We start from the raw sequence: 14,766 nt of genomic DNA on the forward strand, positions 1-14,766 counted from the left end.
CTTAGACCGTTTTACTCCAAAAACCTTTTCCCATCCCAAAGCACTGGTGCACAAAATATATCACACATTTGTTACACATGTGAAAAAAAGCTCTTTGCTATAGTCATGTTCCCACTTGTCGACCCAATGAGGAAGGCAGTGTTCTTTAATGTTCTTCTTTAATGTTCAGTAGAATACAGGTTATCTTGACATGGCCAGCTTGTTTAAAAAATGCCCTGCAAAACCCCTTTTTGTAGCTTCTTTCAGGAGGCAATGATGACGTTGACCAAATAAACTCTTCAAAATTAACTGAATATTATGGTCAAATTAATAAAAGATAAGTTAGATGATGTAATATTTAGAGAGAAAGGAAACTGAATGGTTTCAGGTGTGACATGGAAGGATCTGTAGTGCTCTCATATCCTTAGAGAGAGTCAGAGAGCAGCACTAGAGCTGATGATGCCACTCAAGATGGTAAAGGACAAGAAAAGGGTGAACAATAAGTCATAGAAGGTGCATGCTGCAACACCTGATCCAGCAGAGAAGGTGCTGAATAAGACAGGAAAGAGGTTATGGAAGCATGATGATTCCCAGAACACAACAAGCTTGGTTGCAGCAGAATTAGCCTATAAAATGTACAGGTGAGAAATGAGTTTTTCAATACTGATGAATTGTTAGGCTCACAAATCACCATTGAATTTTCAGCAGATGTAGTTTAGATGTTCTTAATTTACATTGTTCTGTCAAGAGAAGAACCTTTATTTTTAAAAGGGTAGGGTTTCGGGAAGACTGGCTGTGATGTTGAATATGTGTTTAAAATATATGATAAAAAATAAAATGTTCAAAAATGACGCTTCTAATACACTAAAGAACTTTGCATGCAGCTACTAAGTGTTTTTGTCAAATAACCATTGCTCACCTTATACAATATTTGAACAATAGTTCATTGTGTGTGCATGTTTACAATAAATTATATGCTTGGGACCTTGAACAAAGAATGATGTAAACCCTTATTAGAGGGAATCACATGTCCTAACCAAACACAATGCAATAAATTGATAAGCTCTTTCAGGATAAGACGTTTTGGTTGCTTTGTAATACTGGCTAGTTTTTGCTCACTATAGATAATAAAATAAAATGAGAACAGATATAACTGGGTTTATACAATAGGATGCTTTTCTAGTGGTGTCTCATTGCTAAACGTCTACACTTTTGAAAGTTTTAAATCTGGCCACAAGGTGGCAGTGAATGCATTTAGATGGGGCTGTGTGTAGCACTAAGGAAATGATCCACAATAGCTGGACAATAATATATTATACAAATATATAGATTATGCATTTTTACATTATGCATTGTTCATTTGGCATGGGGACAGACATGTACACCCCCAGTCTGCTCAGACAAGTGTTTAAGACATAATAGATTTACCTAATCAGATCTGAAATTTAATTGAATATTATACCATTGTTTCATTACAAATTATCAGAACAACAATTTAAGTGAAATGATTATCATATTAAATGATGATCACGTTCTCCAGCATGATTTGAGCATCATCCAAAGAGCATCTTGAGCTTCAACGGAAACAAGAATGTCGATCAGTGATCAATGTCACACACATTTACTTGTGAAAGATTTTTAATGTGTTTTAAAGAAGACTCTTATGCTCATCAAGGCTGCATTTATTTGATCAAAAATACAGGGGGAAAAACAGTAATATTGTAAAATATTATTACAATTTAAAATAATGGTTTTCTATTTTAATATACTTTAAAATATAATTTATATCAGTGGCACATGATCCTTCAGAAATCATTCTAATATGCTGATTTATTATCAATATTTTATATTGAAACAAAACATAATGTTTTGCTGCTTAATATTTTTTTGGAACCTGTTCTACTTTTTTCAGGATTCTTTCATGAATAAAAAGTTTAAAAGAACAGCATTTATTCAAAATAGGAATCTTTTCTAACAATATAAGTCTTTACTATCCCTTTTTATCAATTTAACACATCCTTGCTATAAATAAAAAATACTGACCCCAAACTTTTGAACAGTTTTGTTTGTTACAAAAGATTTCTATTTTGAATAAATGCTGTCTAACTTTTTATTCATCAAAGAATCACAGGTTCCAAAAAAATTATGCAGCACAACTGTTTCCAACATACTGTATATTCCAACAATAAAATTTGCAATATTACTGTTTTTTGTATGTATTTTTGATCAAATAAATGACAAAAAACATTAAAAATCTTACTGATCCCAAACTTTTAAACAGCATTCATTTCCATGGTTTCAAATGGCAGTTGTTAAAGAAACAACTATGATTTCAGCTTACATCTTGATTTTTAGCTGTTTTTAGCCTATTTTAAATCCTGTTTTGTCTTATTTTATTCTGTGGCCCTGTTGGAAATGTGCTAAGGCCCCCTCCCGGCTTCTTGATTGAGAACCACTGACTTATTGAATTAGTGACCATTTTGTCATAACTACAAGATTTGTATTTTTTTTTAATGTTTCTGTTTATTTTCAAAGTGGTTTCAGACATTTAGACCCCACTTTCTCTTCTAAGTTTGATTCAGCTATCTAAACTTCATTGTTTTTGTTAGCCTAAACACACATTGTGAGCACAAATGCATCTGCCTCTATGTGCTTTGTCATTGCATCATTTCCAACAACACACAACAGATTTCCCTTCAATCCAGTAAATATTTGCATGCCTTTCCCTGGCAGAAGGATGGCGGGTCATGTGCTAATTGACAGTGAAACCTAATGGTACGTGCATAACTTGCATAATGTTACATGCAGACAAAAAACAGCTATGATGGAGACAAGCTGGAGAGCAGCAGCACAGATGAAAGGTGGACCTGGTCATCAATGACTCTGTTTATTTCCGTCCAGGCAAGGAAATGAGTGATTGGGTTCTCAGATTAGCACTACTAAACAGCTGGGAATGTTTACACAGGAAATTAGATGGTGATTTTCACTTTCTGTCCCCTCTTTGCCATATGGAGTGATGCATTATGATAATTCTGAGGATGAATCACAATCTCCTCTATTAATTTTATCAAGACACTCACTCAGGCATACAAATCCATTCTGTTATGATGCAGCAGATGCGGTTTCATGTTTATTAGTGTGCTATCTCATATTAAAAACCCATCTTTCTTTATCCGAATTAGACAAGAAGTCATTACACCCTACATCATGTCCATCGGATGTGGTTTTTCCTGCTTTATCCTCTCTCTTTTTACCACCATTTGTGCCTTGAAGTCAATGGCAGTAGAGTGTGCAAAGATAAGATGTGAGAGGTTTACAGGTTTTATTGAACGCTGTACAAACTCATCCTGAAATGTGGCAAGACACTTCAGGAGACTCGATATGTCACCACAGCAACGGATCATCATCTACACAGCCTGACGGGTCAGAGAACATCATATGAACACAGGCCTGAAAAAAACACCCAAGGTCAAAGCTCACTGCAGAGGCGTGACAGCATTGATAATTAAATCCACCCACGGTCTTTAATACACCAGAGCTTAAAACATCTTTTGTATCAGCGAGCTGCATGTGATTAGACGCATCCAGGTTTTCTAGACTATCAAGGTTTTGTTAGTTCTGCTGTGATGGAATATTGAATCTGACAAACCTGAATAGCTGAATGATGGGAGATACAAGAATAAAAAACCTTGTGAAAATCTCGCCGAGCTGTAGAAGGTGACACAAAAGTTAAAACAACACTAAATGTTGTTGCTAAGAGCCTAAAATCTTTTCAGTCTTTAAAGGGATAATTCACACAGAAATAAAAATCATGTCATCATTTACTCAAGTTGTTCCAAACCTGTATGAATTTCGTTCTTCTGTTGAACATAAAAGGAGATATTTTGAAGAATGTGGGTAACCAAACAGCTGCTGGTCCACATTGACTTCCATAGTATTGCATATATATATATATATATATATATATATATATATATTATAGAAGTCAATGGGGACCATCTTCAAATTATCATCCTTTTTGTTCCACAGAAGATAGAACAAGTTTGGAAGAACCTGAGGGTACAGTAAGTAAATGATGACAGAATTTTCAATTTTGGGTGAACTATCCCTTTTGACCCCTTTAAGAAATTAATTGCACTTTTAAAAAATATGTTTAAAATGATGTATGCTCACATGAAATGAACACTCCAGTCGTATCAGTCGAATAATAAAATCAGATTTATTCTACATGGAGCAGGCACCCTTATGGGGGCCGCCATGTTGAGATCACACGACCAGCTGAATTTTCTCACTTTATCTCAATAACCTTCCTGTTATAAGACACATTCACTCATGGAATAAATTAATCATGTCTCTTTGTCAATAGCGAAATGCTACAATGGCATTAATAACGGAAAACATTTTTGGGATATTACATTCACACCACTAGGTGTCAGTATGACTGTTGTATCGCCAATAATCAAACAAAGATTTAATTTAAATTTAAAATGAGTACGCCTTTAAATGTTGGTTATGTTTGCACATTTTTTTTTTTTTTTTTACATAGGGGTGATATCTAATATTTAGTTTCAGATATTACATTTGTTGGTGCTGTACGTGCAATTTATGTACAATTATTATTATTTTGTAGATAAAATCTATTAAAATTTCAAGTGGCTGTGAGAATGGTATGTATCTGTAAAAAATGATGCATTTGGTGACGCTTTTTGTGATCTCACTAGACTGGCGATCAGGGAACAGAGAAGAAGACTTGCTGCTCTAAGCAAATACAGTATGTTGCATCTGCCATCAAAAGGAGAGAAACATTTTTTTTTTAAGTTAGTCTGTGGCTGGAAAGGGGAGTATTTATTGTGAAATTTTCTAAAAGCATGGTTGCTGCAACCACTGTATCTGGTAATAAGAAATAATATTCATAGAATCACAGATTTTTCGGAGAGCTGAGATAAAAGACGAGGGACAGCTGAAATCCCCCTAAACATGGTCTAGCAATGGCCATGTTTTTAAAGAGATATATAATGATGAGAACGTAAAAAGACGCTCTCATTACAATCAGTATAATTAGAATCCTGCTTTGGCAGGTCCAGCTGGCACAGATGAAGCTATCAGATGCCACTACACATGGCTAAATCTCAAATAATCCTGAATTTTGATGAGCTGTCACGGTGATTATGTTATGAAGTGTTATTTGACTGTTCAGTAACTCTATATTTTTGCAAAACCCCTGACCTACATTTTTGCAAAACTCCAAAAATATAACTATACATAGGCCCACAATTCACTGCAGTTTCCGGCTGAAATGAACACTAGTGGGAGAAAAACACCAACAACTTTTATTCCTTTCACACAAGTTATGGTTACAAATGCAGATTATTAATTAATAGATTTACTTTCACTCAATTCCTTGCACGATACTAAACAAACACATTTTGATGTTTGCGTCACATAACCAGCTCCATATGTACGGCTTTTCTGACAAAGTAAACTTGCTCGGTAGCCCACCTGATACAGCATTGTACTTGTAATGTGAAGCACTCGGGTACGAGTTCAGTAAAACACATTTTGTGATAAAAGCTCAAAGACTTGTACAAGCAAGCTACAATGACATGGTTCTGTCATAAAATGTGTTTTTATCTCAAGTTTGTGTTATCTCAAGGGTTTAGTGTAGGTGGTATGTTGCTTTAAAACACAATAGAGCATTAACCTTTCAGCACCCCTCAACAAAGAATTTATGAAAATCCACTCTCATGTCATTCCATCTTTAATGTTCCATATAAGATAGCAAGTCATACAAGTTTGTAACAACATAAGGGTGAGTAAATGATGACAGAAATTATGTTTGTGGGTGAAGTATCTCTTTTAAGTTCTTGACCTTATTTAGAACAATTTACTGGTTTATTGCATGTGTGTATTGCATTTATTGTGTGTGTGTGTGTGTGTGTGTGTGTGTGTGTGTGTGTGTGTGTGTGTAATTACAGGTTCGTTTAGATGCTGATCAATTCTCAACACAACGGTAAATGAGCAAGCATCTCCTTCATTGTTCTTGCTGATTAGAAGGTGACAGCATCTGAGTGTCTGTTTGGTGGTCTGCAGCAACTCCAAATGGCATAAGGGCTTCCACCATGACAACAAACAGCTACAAAGTCACTGCCCAGCTAGCAGCTGAACCACACGAGGTGTTTTTAAAAATCAGTTTCACATTAGCAGCACTTCAACAACCCCCAAAGGTGTCGCTGTACAGTAGCTTCCTATACTTGTGCATTAGTGTAGATTTGCTGTTAAGAAGCTGGTTTAATCAGTCTCATGTGATGGTCTTGTTAAACTCAACACTACTTTTCTATGCAGCTGAACAGATCAGAAGGTGCAAAACAGTCTTTATTGACCTATGCAGATTTAACTCTTAAACTCAAAACAAGGATGCTGGAAGCTGATTTGATATGGCCACCATAATAGTATTTAGGTGAGACTACATACTCCTCATTTTTCTCCATTACAAAGCACGAGAGAAGAGCTGAATTGATCCGATCTCCTGCAGCACGACAGAAGATGCTGAGGTAGCACTGAGGTTCACAGCTGATGTTCCCACATCACAAATAAGAAAGTTTATTTTATATGCTGCAGCCTTAATGAGGTCTGTTTTCTATAGCCCTTGGGGGTATGTATGCAAGTTTTTGGGAGGTGAGATGGAGCTTATATGGTCAAACGTGATAAAAAAAAAAAGACCAGGGAATTTCAAAATGATGATGCCAAGGACCCTTAAAAATTATCTTTTTTCTCTCTCTCTCTCCCCATGCACGAGGTCCATTTATAATGTTTGAGAGAATTTTGGATTTTATAAAGTGAAGTTAGCAGTCTAAAGATGACTCTATATGGCGAGAATAATAAAAATACATAATTCATATAAATTAAAAAAATACAATAAAACATGGCTGTCAATAAAATAATTAAAATGTAATTATTTCCATATTTTGAAAGAAGAATGAAAAATTAAACTGCAATATCAAATTCATTAAAAGGATGGTTCACCCAAAAATGAAAATTGTCGGTTTGCTCACCCTCCACTTGTTCCAAACCTGTATGAGTTTCTTTTGTGTGTGTGTGTGTGTGTACACAGATTTTATAGTAGAATCTGATCAATTCTCAACACAACGGTAAATGAGCAAGCATCTCCTTCATTGTTCTTGCTGATTAGAAGGTGACAGCATCTGAGTGTCTGTTTGGTGGTCTGCAGCAACTCCAAATGGCATAAGGGCTTCCACCATGACAACAAACAGCTACAAAGTCACTGCCCAGCTAGCAGCTGAACCACACGAGGTGTTTTTAAAAATCAGTTTCACATTAGCAGCACTTCAACAACCCCCAAAGGTGTCGCTGTACAGTAGCTTCCTATACTTGTGCATTAGTGTAGATTTGCTGTTAAGAAGCTGGTTTAATCAGTCTCATGTGATGGTCTTGTTAAACTCAACACTACTTTTCTATGCAGCTGAACAGATCAGAAGGTGCAAAACAGTCTTTATTGACCTATGCAGATTTAACTCTTAAACTCAAAACAAGGATGCTGGAAGCTGATTTGATATGGCCACCATAATAGTATTTAGGTGAGACTACATACTCCTCATTTTTCTCCATTACAAAGCACGAGAGAAGAGCTGAATTGATCCGATCTCCTGCAGCACGACAGAAGATGCTGAGGTAGCACTGAGGTTCACAGCTGATGTTCCCACATCACAAATAAGAAAGTTTATTTTATATGCTGCAGCCTTAATGAGGTCTGTTTTCTATAGCCCTTGGGGGTATGTATGCAAGTTTTTGGGAGGTGAGATGGAGCTTATATGGTCAAACGTGATAAAAAAAAAAAGACCAGGGAATTTCAAAATGATGATGCCAAGGACCCTTAAAAATTATCTTTTTTCTCTCTCTCTCTCCCCATGCACGAGGTCCATTTATAATGTTTGAGAGAATTTTGGATTTTATAAAGTGAAGTTAGCAGTCTAAAGATGACTCTATATGGCGAGAATAATAAAAATACATAATTCATATAAATTAAAAAAATACAATAAAACATGGCTGTCAATAAAATAATTAAAATGTAATTATTTCCATATTTTGAAAGAAGAATGAAAAATTAAACTGCAATATCAAATTCATTAAAAGGATGGTTCACCCAAAAATGAAAATTGTCGGTTTGCTCACCCTCCACTTGTTCCAAACCTGTATGAGTTTCTTTCTTCTGTTGAACATAAAAACACATTTTGAAGAATGTTGCAACCAAACAGTTCCCGGTAGCCATTGACTTCCACAGTATTTTTTTCTATATTATAACTACTGTCAACTGTTTATTTACCCACATTCTTCAAAATATCTTTTGTGCTAAAAAAAGAAAAAGAAAAAAAACTTAAAACGGTTTGGAACAACTTGAGAGTGAGTAAATTACAAATTTTAATTTTGAGTGAACTATCCCTTCTAAAGGTTAAAAAAAAATTAACATTTTAAAGGCCTAAAATATTTCACATTTTGCAAATCCCTATTGTCGCAGACCACAGTTTGAGAACCCCTGAACTTGTGCATGGTAACTATGACCCCTTGAATCAAAACCCCAACAAGGTTTACACAGGAAACAAGCAAATATATTGTTTCACAGTCATTATACAAACACCAGAGAGCTATATTTATCACATATTTGCCCAGCATGAGCTTCAGCTCTCCCATTAAACATAAATAAATGCCCCCCTGAGCTGTAAAAAGTAAACTGCCCACAAAAATGCAGCATATAGTTTCTTTATATGGGATGTGGGAACATCTACAAACTTCGGCACATCCCTTACATACTGTATCAAGCCCACAAGGTTTATTGTCAACATTAACCACTACAAATGTCATCTTCATGAAGCATATGTGAGCAGAGCAGAATGGAGTCCTGCTCTGTCAAAGAGAACCTCACGTCAAGCTACATGTCTGACTGCTCATGTGTGGGTTTTCACACAGGAACAGGTTTATTCTTCGTCTACCAAAAGATGATTTACAACTTCAGCAAGTCCTGAATCTTTTAAAGTCAACCAAACAGCCAAAACAAACAGTGATGCTTTAAATAGTAAATAGGCTTTGACGCTTTATTTTACAACAAACTGAAGTTTTAACATTTCATTTAAACACTTTTATAAACCACATATAAAAAATTTAATTATTTACACATCAAAAACTTTTGTAATCAATCATAATGTATGGCTGTATAACACTCCCAGGTCATTAACAGCTCTTTATGTGCTTGCTTTATATGCACCCTCCACCACAGGACTTTTTTTTTTCACCCCATTGAAATGTACTATTTTTGTAACAAGTACTTAAGCTAAAACTTAAAGCTTAAAATCTAGATTTACAGTAATGCTATTACAATACAGCCAAAATGATGCACAAAGCTTCAACCTCTGAGCATGACAGCTTCAATCCAACATTCGTGCCAGTCCGTCGTAGCCCACCCATATGGTTTATTTACAGTTTGATAATGCTGGTCGTACAATGTTCCTCTATGTCTGACAGTGACCAAAAAGCCTACTTAGTTGAAAATAAAGATTAATGTTTGCTTCAGAGATGCAATGGAAATGTCATGAAACGGAAAAGGTTAAAGCCAAAAGGCATATTTGATCTGACCTTTACATTATGTACCTGGCTAATTACTTCCCCTTCTGCATAAACTACATAACTGAGATTTGAAGGTTAAACTTCCACAGCTGCTTGATATTGGGTTTATGAATAGATAAGGAAATGTGTGCAAATGTTTCAAAGGCTCTCGTGTGTTTAACTTGAAACGGCAATCAACAATGCAAAACCATTTAAAACTTCAATTAGGCCAAAAAAAACAGTTCTGAGTGAATATGAGAAGGTGCCATCAAGAAGTAAAAAGGCACAAATAGCTATTAAACAAGGGAAATAGGAGTGTTTCTGAATGCTAACTTGCGATTAACAAGACATTTAGTGGAATAACCTCCGTCCGAGCAGGTTAATGACATGTCAGTAGCACTCATGATGACTCAACTTCACCAGAGCTTTAAAACTTCAGATCACAAGACTAAAAGGAATCTCAAGCCGGCTCTGGTTGACGCACGCTGGTCTGCGGTGGCATGAGCGTCAGCAGAGTGCAGGTGGACGACACGCTAGGAAACCGCTCATGGAGCGAGCTGTTACCGTTCCATCCGGGAACCACGGAGGATTCTACAGAGTTGACGCAGCTTGAATCAGTGTCAGAACCTGGACAAAGTCCTAGACATAGTTTCTGAAGAACCAAATGGAATTTCCTTCTAAAGCTATGGTTGATCCAGAAGTAGAAGATACAATTGAGGAAGCCATTGGAGGTTGGTAACCACACAGCAATAAACTCGATCCATTCGGGGACACCAATGCCGGAAATCGCTGTGAACAAGGAAAGCATGCTTTAGGACTTATTCTTTCTTTAACATATTAGCATCATGGTAATACCTACTAAATAAATGACATGCATTTCCAAAGTAACATCTAATCCAGACAGCCTATGTAAGAAATAACTAGGGTTGCAAAAGGGTGGAAAATTTCCGGTAAATTACCGGAAACTTTACAAAAATCCCTGGAATATTCCAAAAAATCCTGGAAAGTTTCCCAAATTTCTGGAATGTTTCCGAAATTTACTGGAAATTTTCCACCTTTTTGCAATCCTAGAAATAGCTGACTTCAAGGTTAAAGTGGACAATTTCATCATTTACCCAATCTCATGTCATTTTAAACTTACAGGGTTGTAATTGTGCATCATTACTATACTTAAAGTTGGCATGAAATGGAAATTCAGCCCATTTTCTAAATGGTTTGGCATCTTAATGATTGAGAACAATTAATCCATGCATGCGTTGCATTTTTACATTTTAATCAAAATATTTTACAGTGAAATGACAGTCTTCTCTCTGGTGACGTACACCGGATTTCTCCAATCATTAAAGGAATAGTTCACAAACAAAAAAAAGATGATATTTTGAAGAATGGTGCTAACCAAAGAGTTTCAGTTCCCTTGACTTGTATTCTTGCATTCTTTCTTTGTATTGTCTATGTACAGTGGAACTCAATGGGAACTGAAACCATTTGGACACCAACATTCTTCAAAATATCTTCTTTTGTGTTACTTCTGTTACATTGTGACTAAGAATTCTGTGGGGTAAATTATGCGTTTTTTAAACTACATTACATTTCTATTAAAAAGGTAGTTAAACTACAACACTTCACAAATATCTCACCAGTCAACTACAGTCATAAGTATGAACATGGCAGATGATCGGTCCATAAATATTATTAATATGTTAATCAACTGTAAAATCAGCTGCTGAATGTAAATGTTTAACCATTTCAGGTGACAGGTTCCAGGTCCATGGCTGTGTCAGACCACAGTATTTTTAAATACTTCAGTCCAATTAAATATGGAAGGTTGAGTATGTTTTTGGCTACATTGACTTTTACCAGTAAAATTGACTCTGCATACATTACATTATTTAGCAAAATGCTCAAGCTGCTCCACACAACCAAAGTAGATGGTAAGCAAGGACTGTCAAGCTCCAAAAAGGACAAACAAGTGCCATAAAAGTGGACAATTTAAACACCATGTAGGAGGGCTTCGGTCTCCTTGTCTTGTCTTTCATCTCAGCTCCCATAAAACTCTGTGATTATCTCTTCATGTTTGCTGAAAACAGCAGCTGCACGAAGCTATCTGAGGTCATTGCATTCTCCGTCCTTCCCTTGTTAGAAAGTTTAACATTAAAGTATTATACCTCCCACTTTAGACAGTGACAGACCGGCCATAGGCCTAGGCACCATAACCACAGACCACTGCTATACATTTAGATGTAACAGACATGCACTCTATGTGAATCATACGCATTCCAGTGAATTTACAAAGTAATAAAAGAGCAATGGTAACACTTTACAATAAGATTTCACTTGTTAACATTAGCCATTATAAACGAACAATGAAAAATACTTCTAAAGCATGTATTAACGTTAATTTTAATATTTCCTATATTTAATATTAGTTATTTAAACTACCTGTATCTGTTATTTAATGGACCTAAGCTAACATCAAATATTATAAACAGCTGCATTTTTTATTAACTAATTAACAACAACAAAAAAAGTTATATAGCTCCTTGTTAGTTAACCTTACTGTAAAGTTAGGGACCTAACGCATTACCAGAGCAACTAAATACACTAACCACAATACTAAATACATCTATGCAAAACATTGGGGCTGTCAAATGTTTAAAATAATGGCAATCATTTATTTGCGTATTCATTTATTTCAAGTTCCTCAACACTGTGCATTTCCATAAAAAACGTCCAAAAATGTTTTGCTCAATTAAATATATATTTTTAAATATAAAATATTCATTTTCAACCTTCATATACCAAAATATATTTCAAATTGTATTTCAGGAGCAAGAAATATAACTACATTTTTAATTTTCTTGACTTGATATATGGATATTTATATTATTTAAAATAAATTTTCAAAAATATATACTTTAGTAGAACACATTTAAGTAAATATATTTAAACATTTTAGCAAATATTTACACTACTGTGCAGAATTCTAGTATTTTCACACACACTAAAAAGGTTTTAAGTCAGTTATTTTTATCTTTTGCTTTAGTGTGTCAGCAGGAAATATCAGTTTACATTTCCAAACATTCCTGAAATGTAAACTGATAATTCCTACTGACACACTACAGCAAAAATAGAAATAACTGAGTTAACTGAACCATTTTTTTGTTGTTATAATAAAATTATATGTTCAACAGTAGTTTTGTTGAAAATACTAGTGGCCTAAGACTTTTGCACAGTAGTGTATATATTGGCCATTTTTTGTATATTGTGAAATATATTTGACTGATTTTATTTATTTATTTGGTCATATGGGTGAATAAAACAATAATAGGAGCTATATGGGGAAATTGAAAAGGAGCTTTGCAACTTTCGATCACTGTCCACTAGTCTACTTTTTTACTTCCGTTAAAAAAAAAAGGGCAGCTTGGATATTCTGCTAAACATCTGCTTTTAGTGCTCCATACACAACGCTGGGATCGGAACAACACTAGAATGAATACAAACGATAGGCTATTAATCATGATCTCACCATTGTACAGCATGATGACCATGCAGGGCGTCCAGCAGGTGTAGTAAACGGTCATGACTGGTACTAGAACACGCAAGGTGACTTTAGGCCTGTATCCTCCACCCCAGCTGTGTCTACTCAACTTCAACCTCTGTCTCTTCGCGGCTATCCACAGTCGGAGGTTACAGAAGGTCATGATGGCCGTGCACGGGAAGAAGATGAAGCACGTCAGAGACAGAGAGTAAGAGACATTGCTGGAGTACAGCGGGTTGCACACGAGCGAGGCTCTGGAGAACTGCACTTCAATGATGCCCGCCGGGAACGAGATGGGAATGAGGAGAACGGGAGGGAAACCCCACGCGAACGCGATCAGAAGCAGCGCTCTTCTCCTGGTCAGCACGGTGGAGTACTTCAGAGGGTAAAACACTGCTATGTATCGTTCCAGGCTTATGGTTGCAAGGGTGTACATGCGGGTGGAATAAATAGTTGCGTTGAAAAATGCTACGACGTGACAGAAGGGGTCCGGGCCCCCGTTATATTCTTTCATGAAACTCACACACAGATTGAGCGGCATGATAAGCAGCTCAAATGCCGAGTCAGCTCCCGTTAACGATAAAATAAAGTACAGAGAGTTTCTCGACCATCCCGATACCGCTGAAGCTATGACCATCACCACAGCAATGTTTCCCAAAGTTATCATCACTCCCAAAACCGATATAATCCCAATTTTAACGGGGCGGTGAGCCTCCAGTGCCCTCTGTAGATCCGTGACATTCAAGTCCACATCTGTTGACGGAATGGAAAGGTTGTTTATGCCGGACATCATGGCGCATTTCCACCAATGACCCATGGCTATTTGAAAAATCCTTATTTTTCAAATGTTACAGATAGTTTTAACAAAGACCAACTGTATGCAAACAGAATCTACATGGCAGACGCTCCAGGAAAGATGAACACCTGTAGCAAATCAAGCTCAGTCACATGATGCCACCCTGTTGAAGGGCCTTAATTGTCACATTGTTATCACAGGTGGCCCATTTCTGAACGGAGAAGGCTAGTCGTCGTGTTTTTCGAGGACACTTATTATGAAACTCTTGGGGAAATGGCGCTAATAAACCCACTTGTTGTTTTATTTAGAATATTTGACTAATGGAATATTTTTCCCTTGAGTTAGGCTATTTGGAATCATGTGTTGCAATGTAGAAGTCACAACAAAACGTTGTTTTCCAGAGATGAAATGTGGTCGCACAGCAGATAGATGCAGTAAAAATAAATAAACTTTTGTAAACGTAACCCTATAGGAAAGCCTAGGCTACTATGTAATATTTAATACATGACTTTCTAAGGCCTTAAAATGATCAAGAAAAACATCTTCTAAACTTTTTTTTATTATGTAAAAGGCCTCTTGATATAATTCTTAAAAATAATAAAAAGATTTTTATCAATTAAACATAAGAATAGCTTTTTTAGAGTAATGTTTCAAGATGAACACTTGACTGAAGCAACTTAGGTTTACTTGAAATTTGCAATTATATTTTTCAAATAACATTACAATGAAACTTATTAATTAAAAACCTTTATAAAACTTAAAGGTAATTAAGAAAAGTGTATATATGCGTTTTATTCTCTACTTACCAATTTAACGTTTGATTTTCATCAGTCTGGAC

The 14,766-nt window shown here is 35.8% G+C and overlaps 1 protein-coding gene across 1 annotated transcript; it reads right to left on the minus strand.

The window, feature by feature from the left end:
- Positions 1–9,701: 9,701 nt before the first annotated feature.
- On the minus strand, positions 9,702–14,066 carry LOC107659142 (melatonin receptor type 1B-like). Its single transcript, XM_016447975.1, has 2 exons — positions 13,121–14,066; positions 9,702–10,383 (listed from the first exon to the last, which is right to left on the minus strand). Exons 1-2 carry the CDS (start codon positions 13,947–13,949, stop codon positions 10,055–10,057), a joined length of 1,158 nt encoding a protein of 385 aa, XP_016303461.1. The 5' UTR covers positions 13,950–14,066; the 3' UTR covers positions 9,702–10,054.
- Positions 14,067–14,766: the final 700 nt, after the last annotated feature.

Source organism: Sinocyclocheilus anshuiensis, unplaced genomic scaffold (assembly GCF_001515605.1).
Source record: "Sinocyclocheilus anshuiensis isolate Anshui unplaced genomic scaffold, SAMN03320099.WGS_v1.1 scaffold87, whole genome shotgun sequence".
NCBI lineage: Eukaryota > Metazoa > Chordata > Actinopteri > Cypriniformes > Cyprinidae > Sinocyclocheilus > Sinocyclocheilus anshuiensis.

Coding starts and splice junctions, on each gene's coding strand:
- LOC107659142 (XM_016447975.1), bottom strand. CDS start 13,949: ATGGGTCATTGGTGGAAATGCGCCATGATGTCCGGCATAAACAACCTT. Junction 10,384..13,120: donor GGTCATCATGCTGTACAATG/GTGAGATCATGA, acceptor CCTTGTTCACAG/CGATTTCCGGCATTGGTGTC.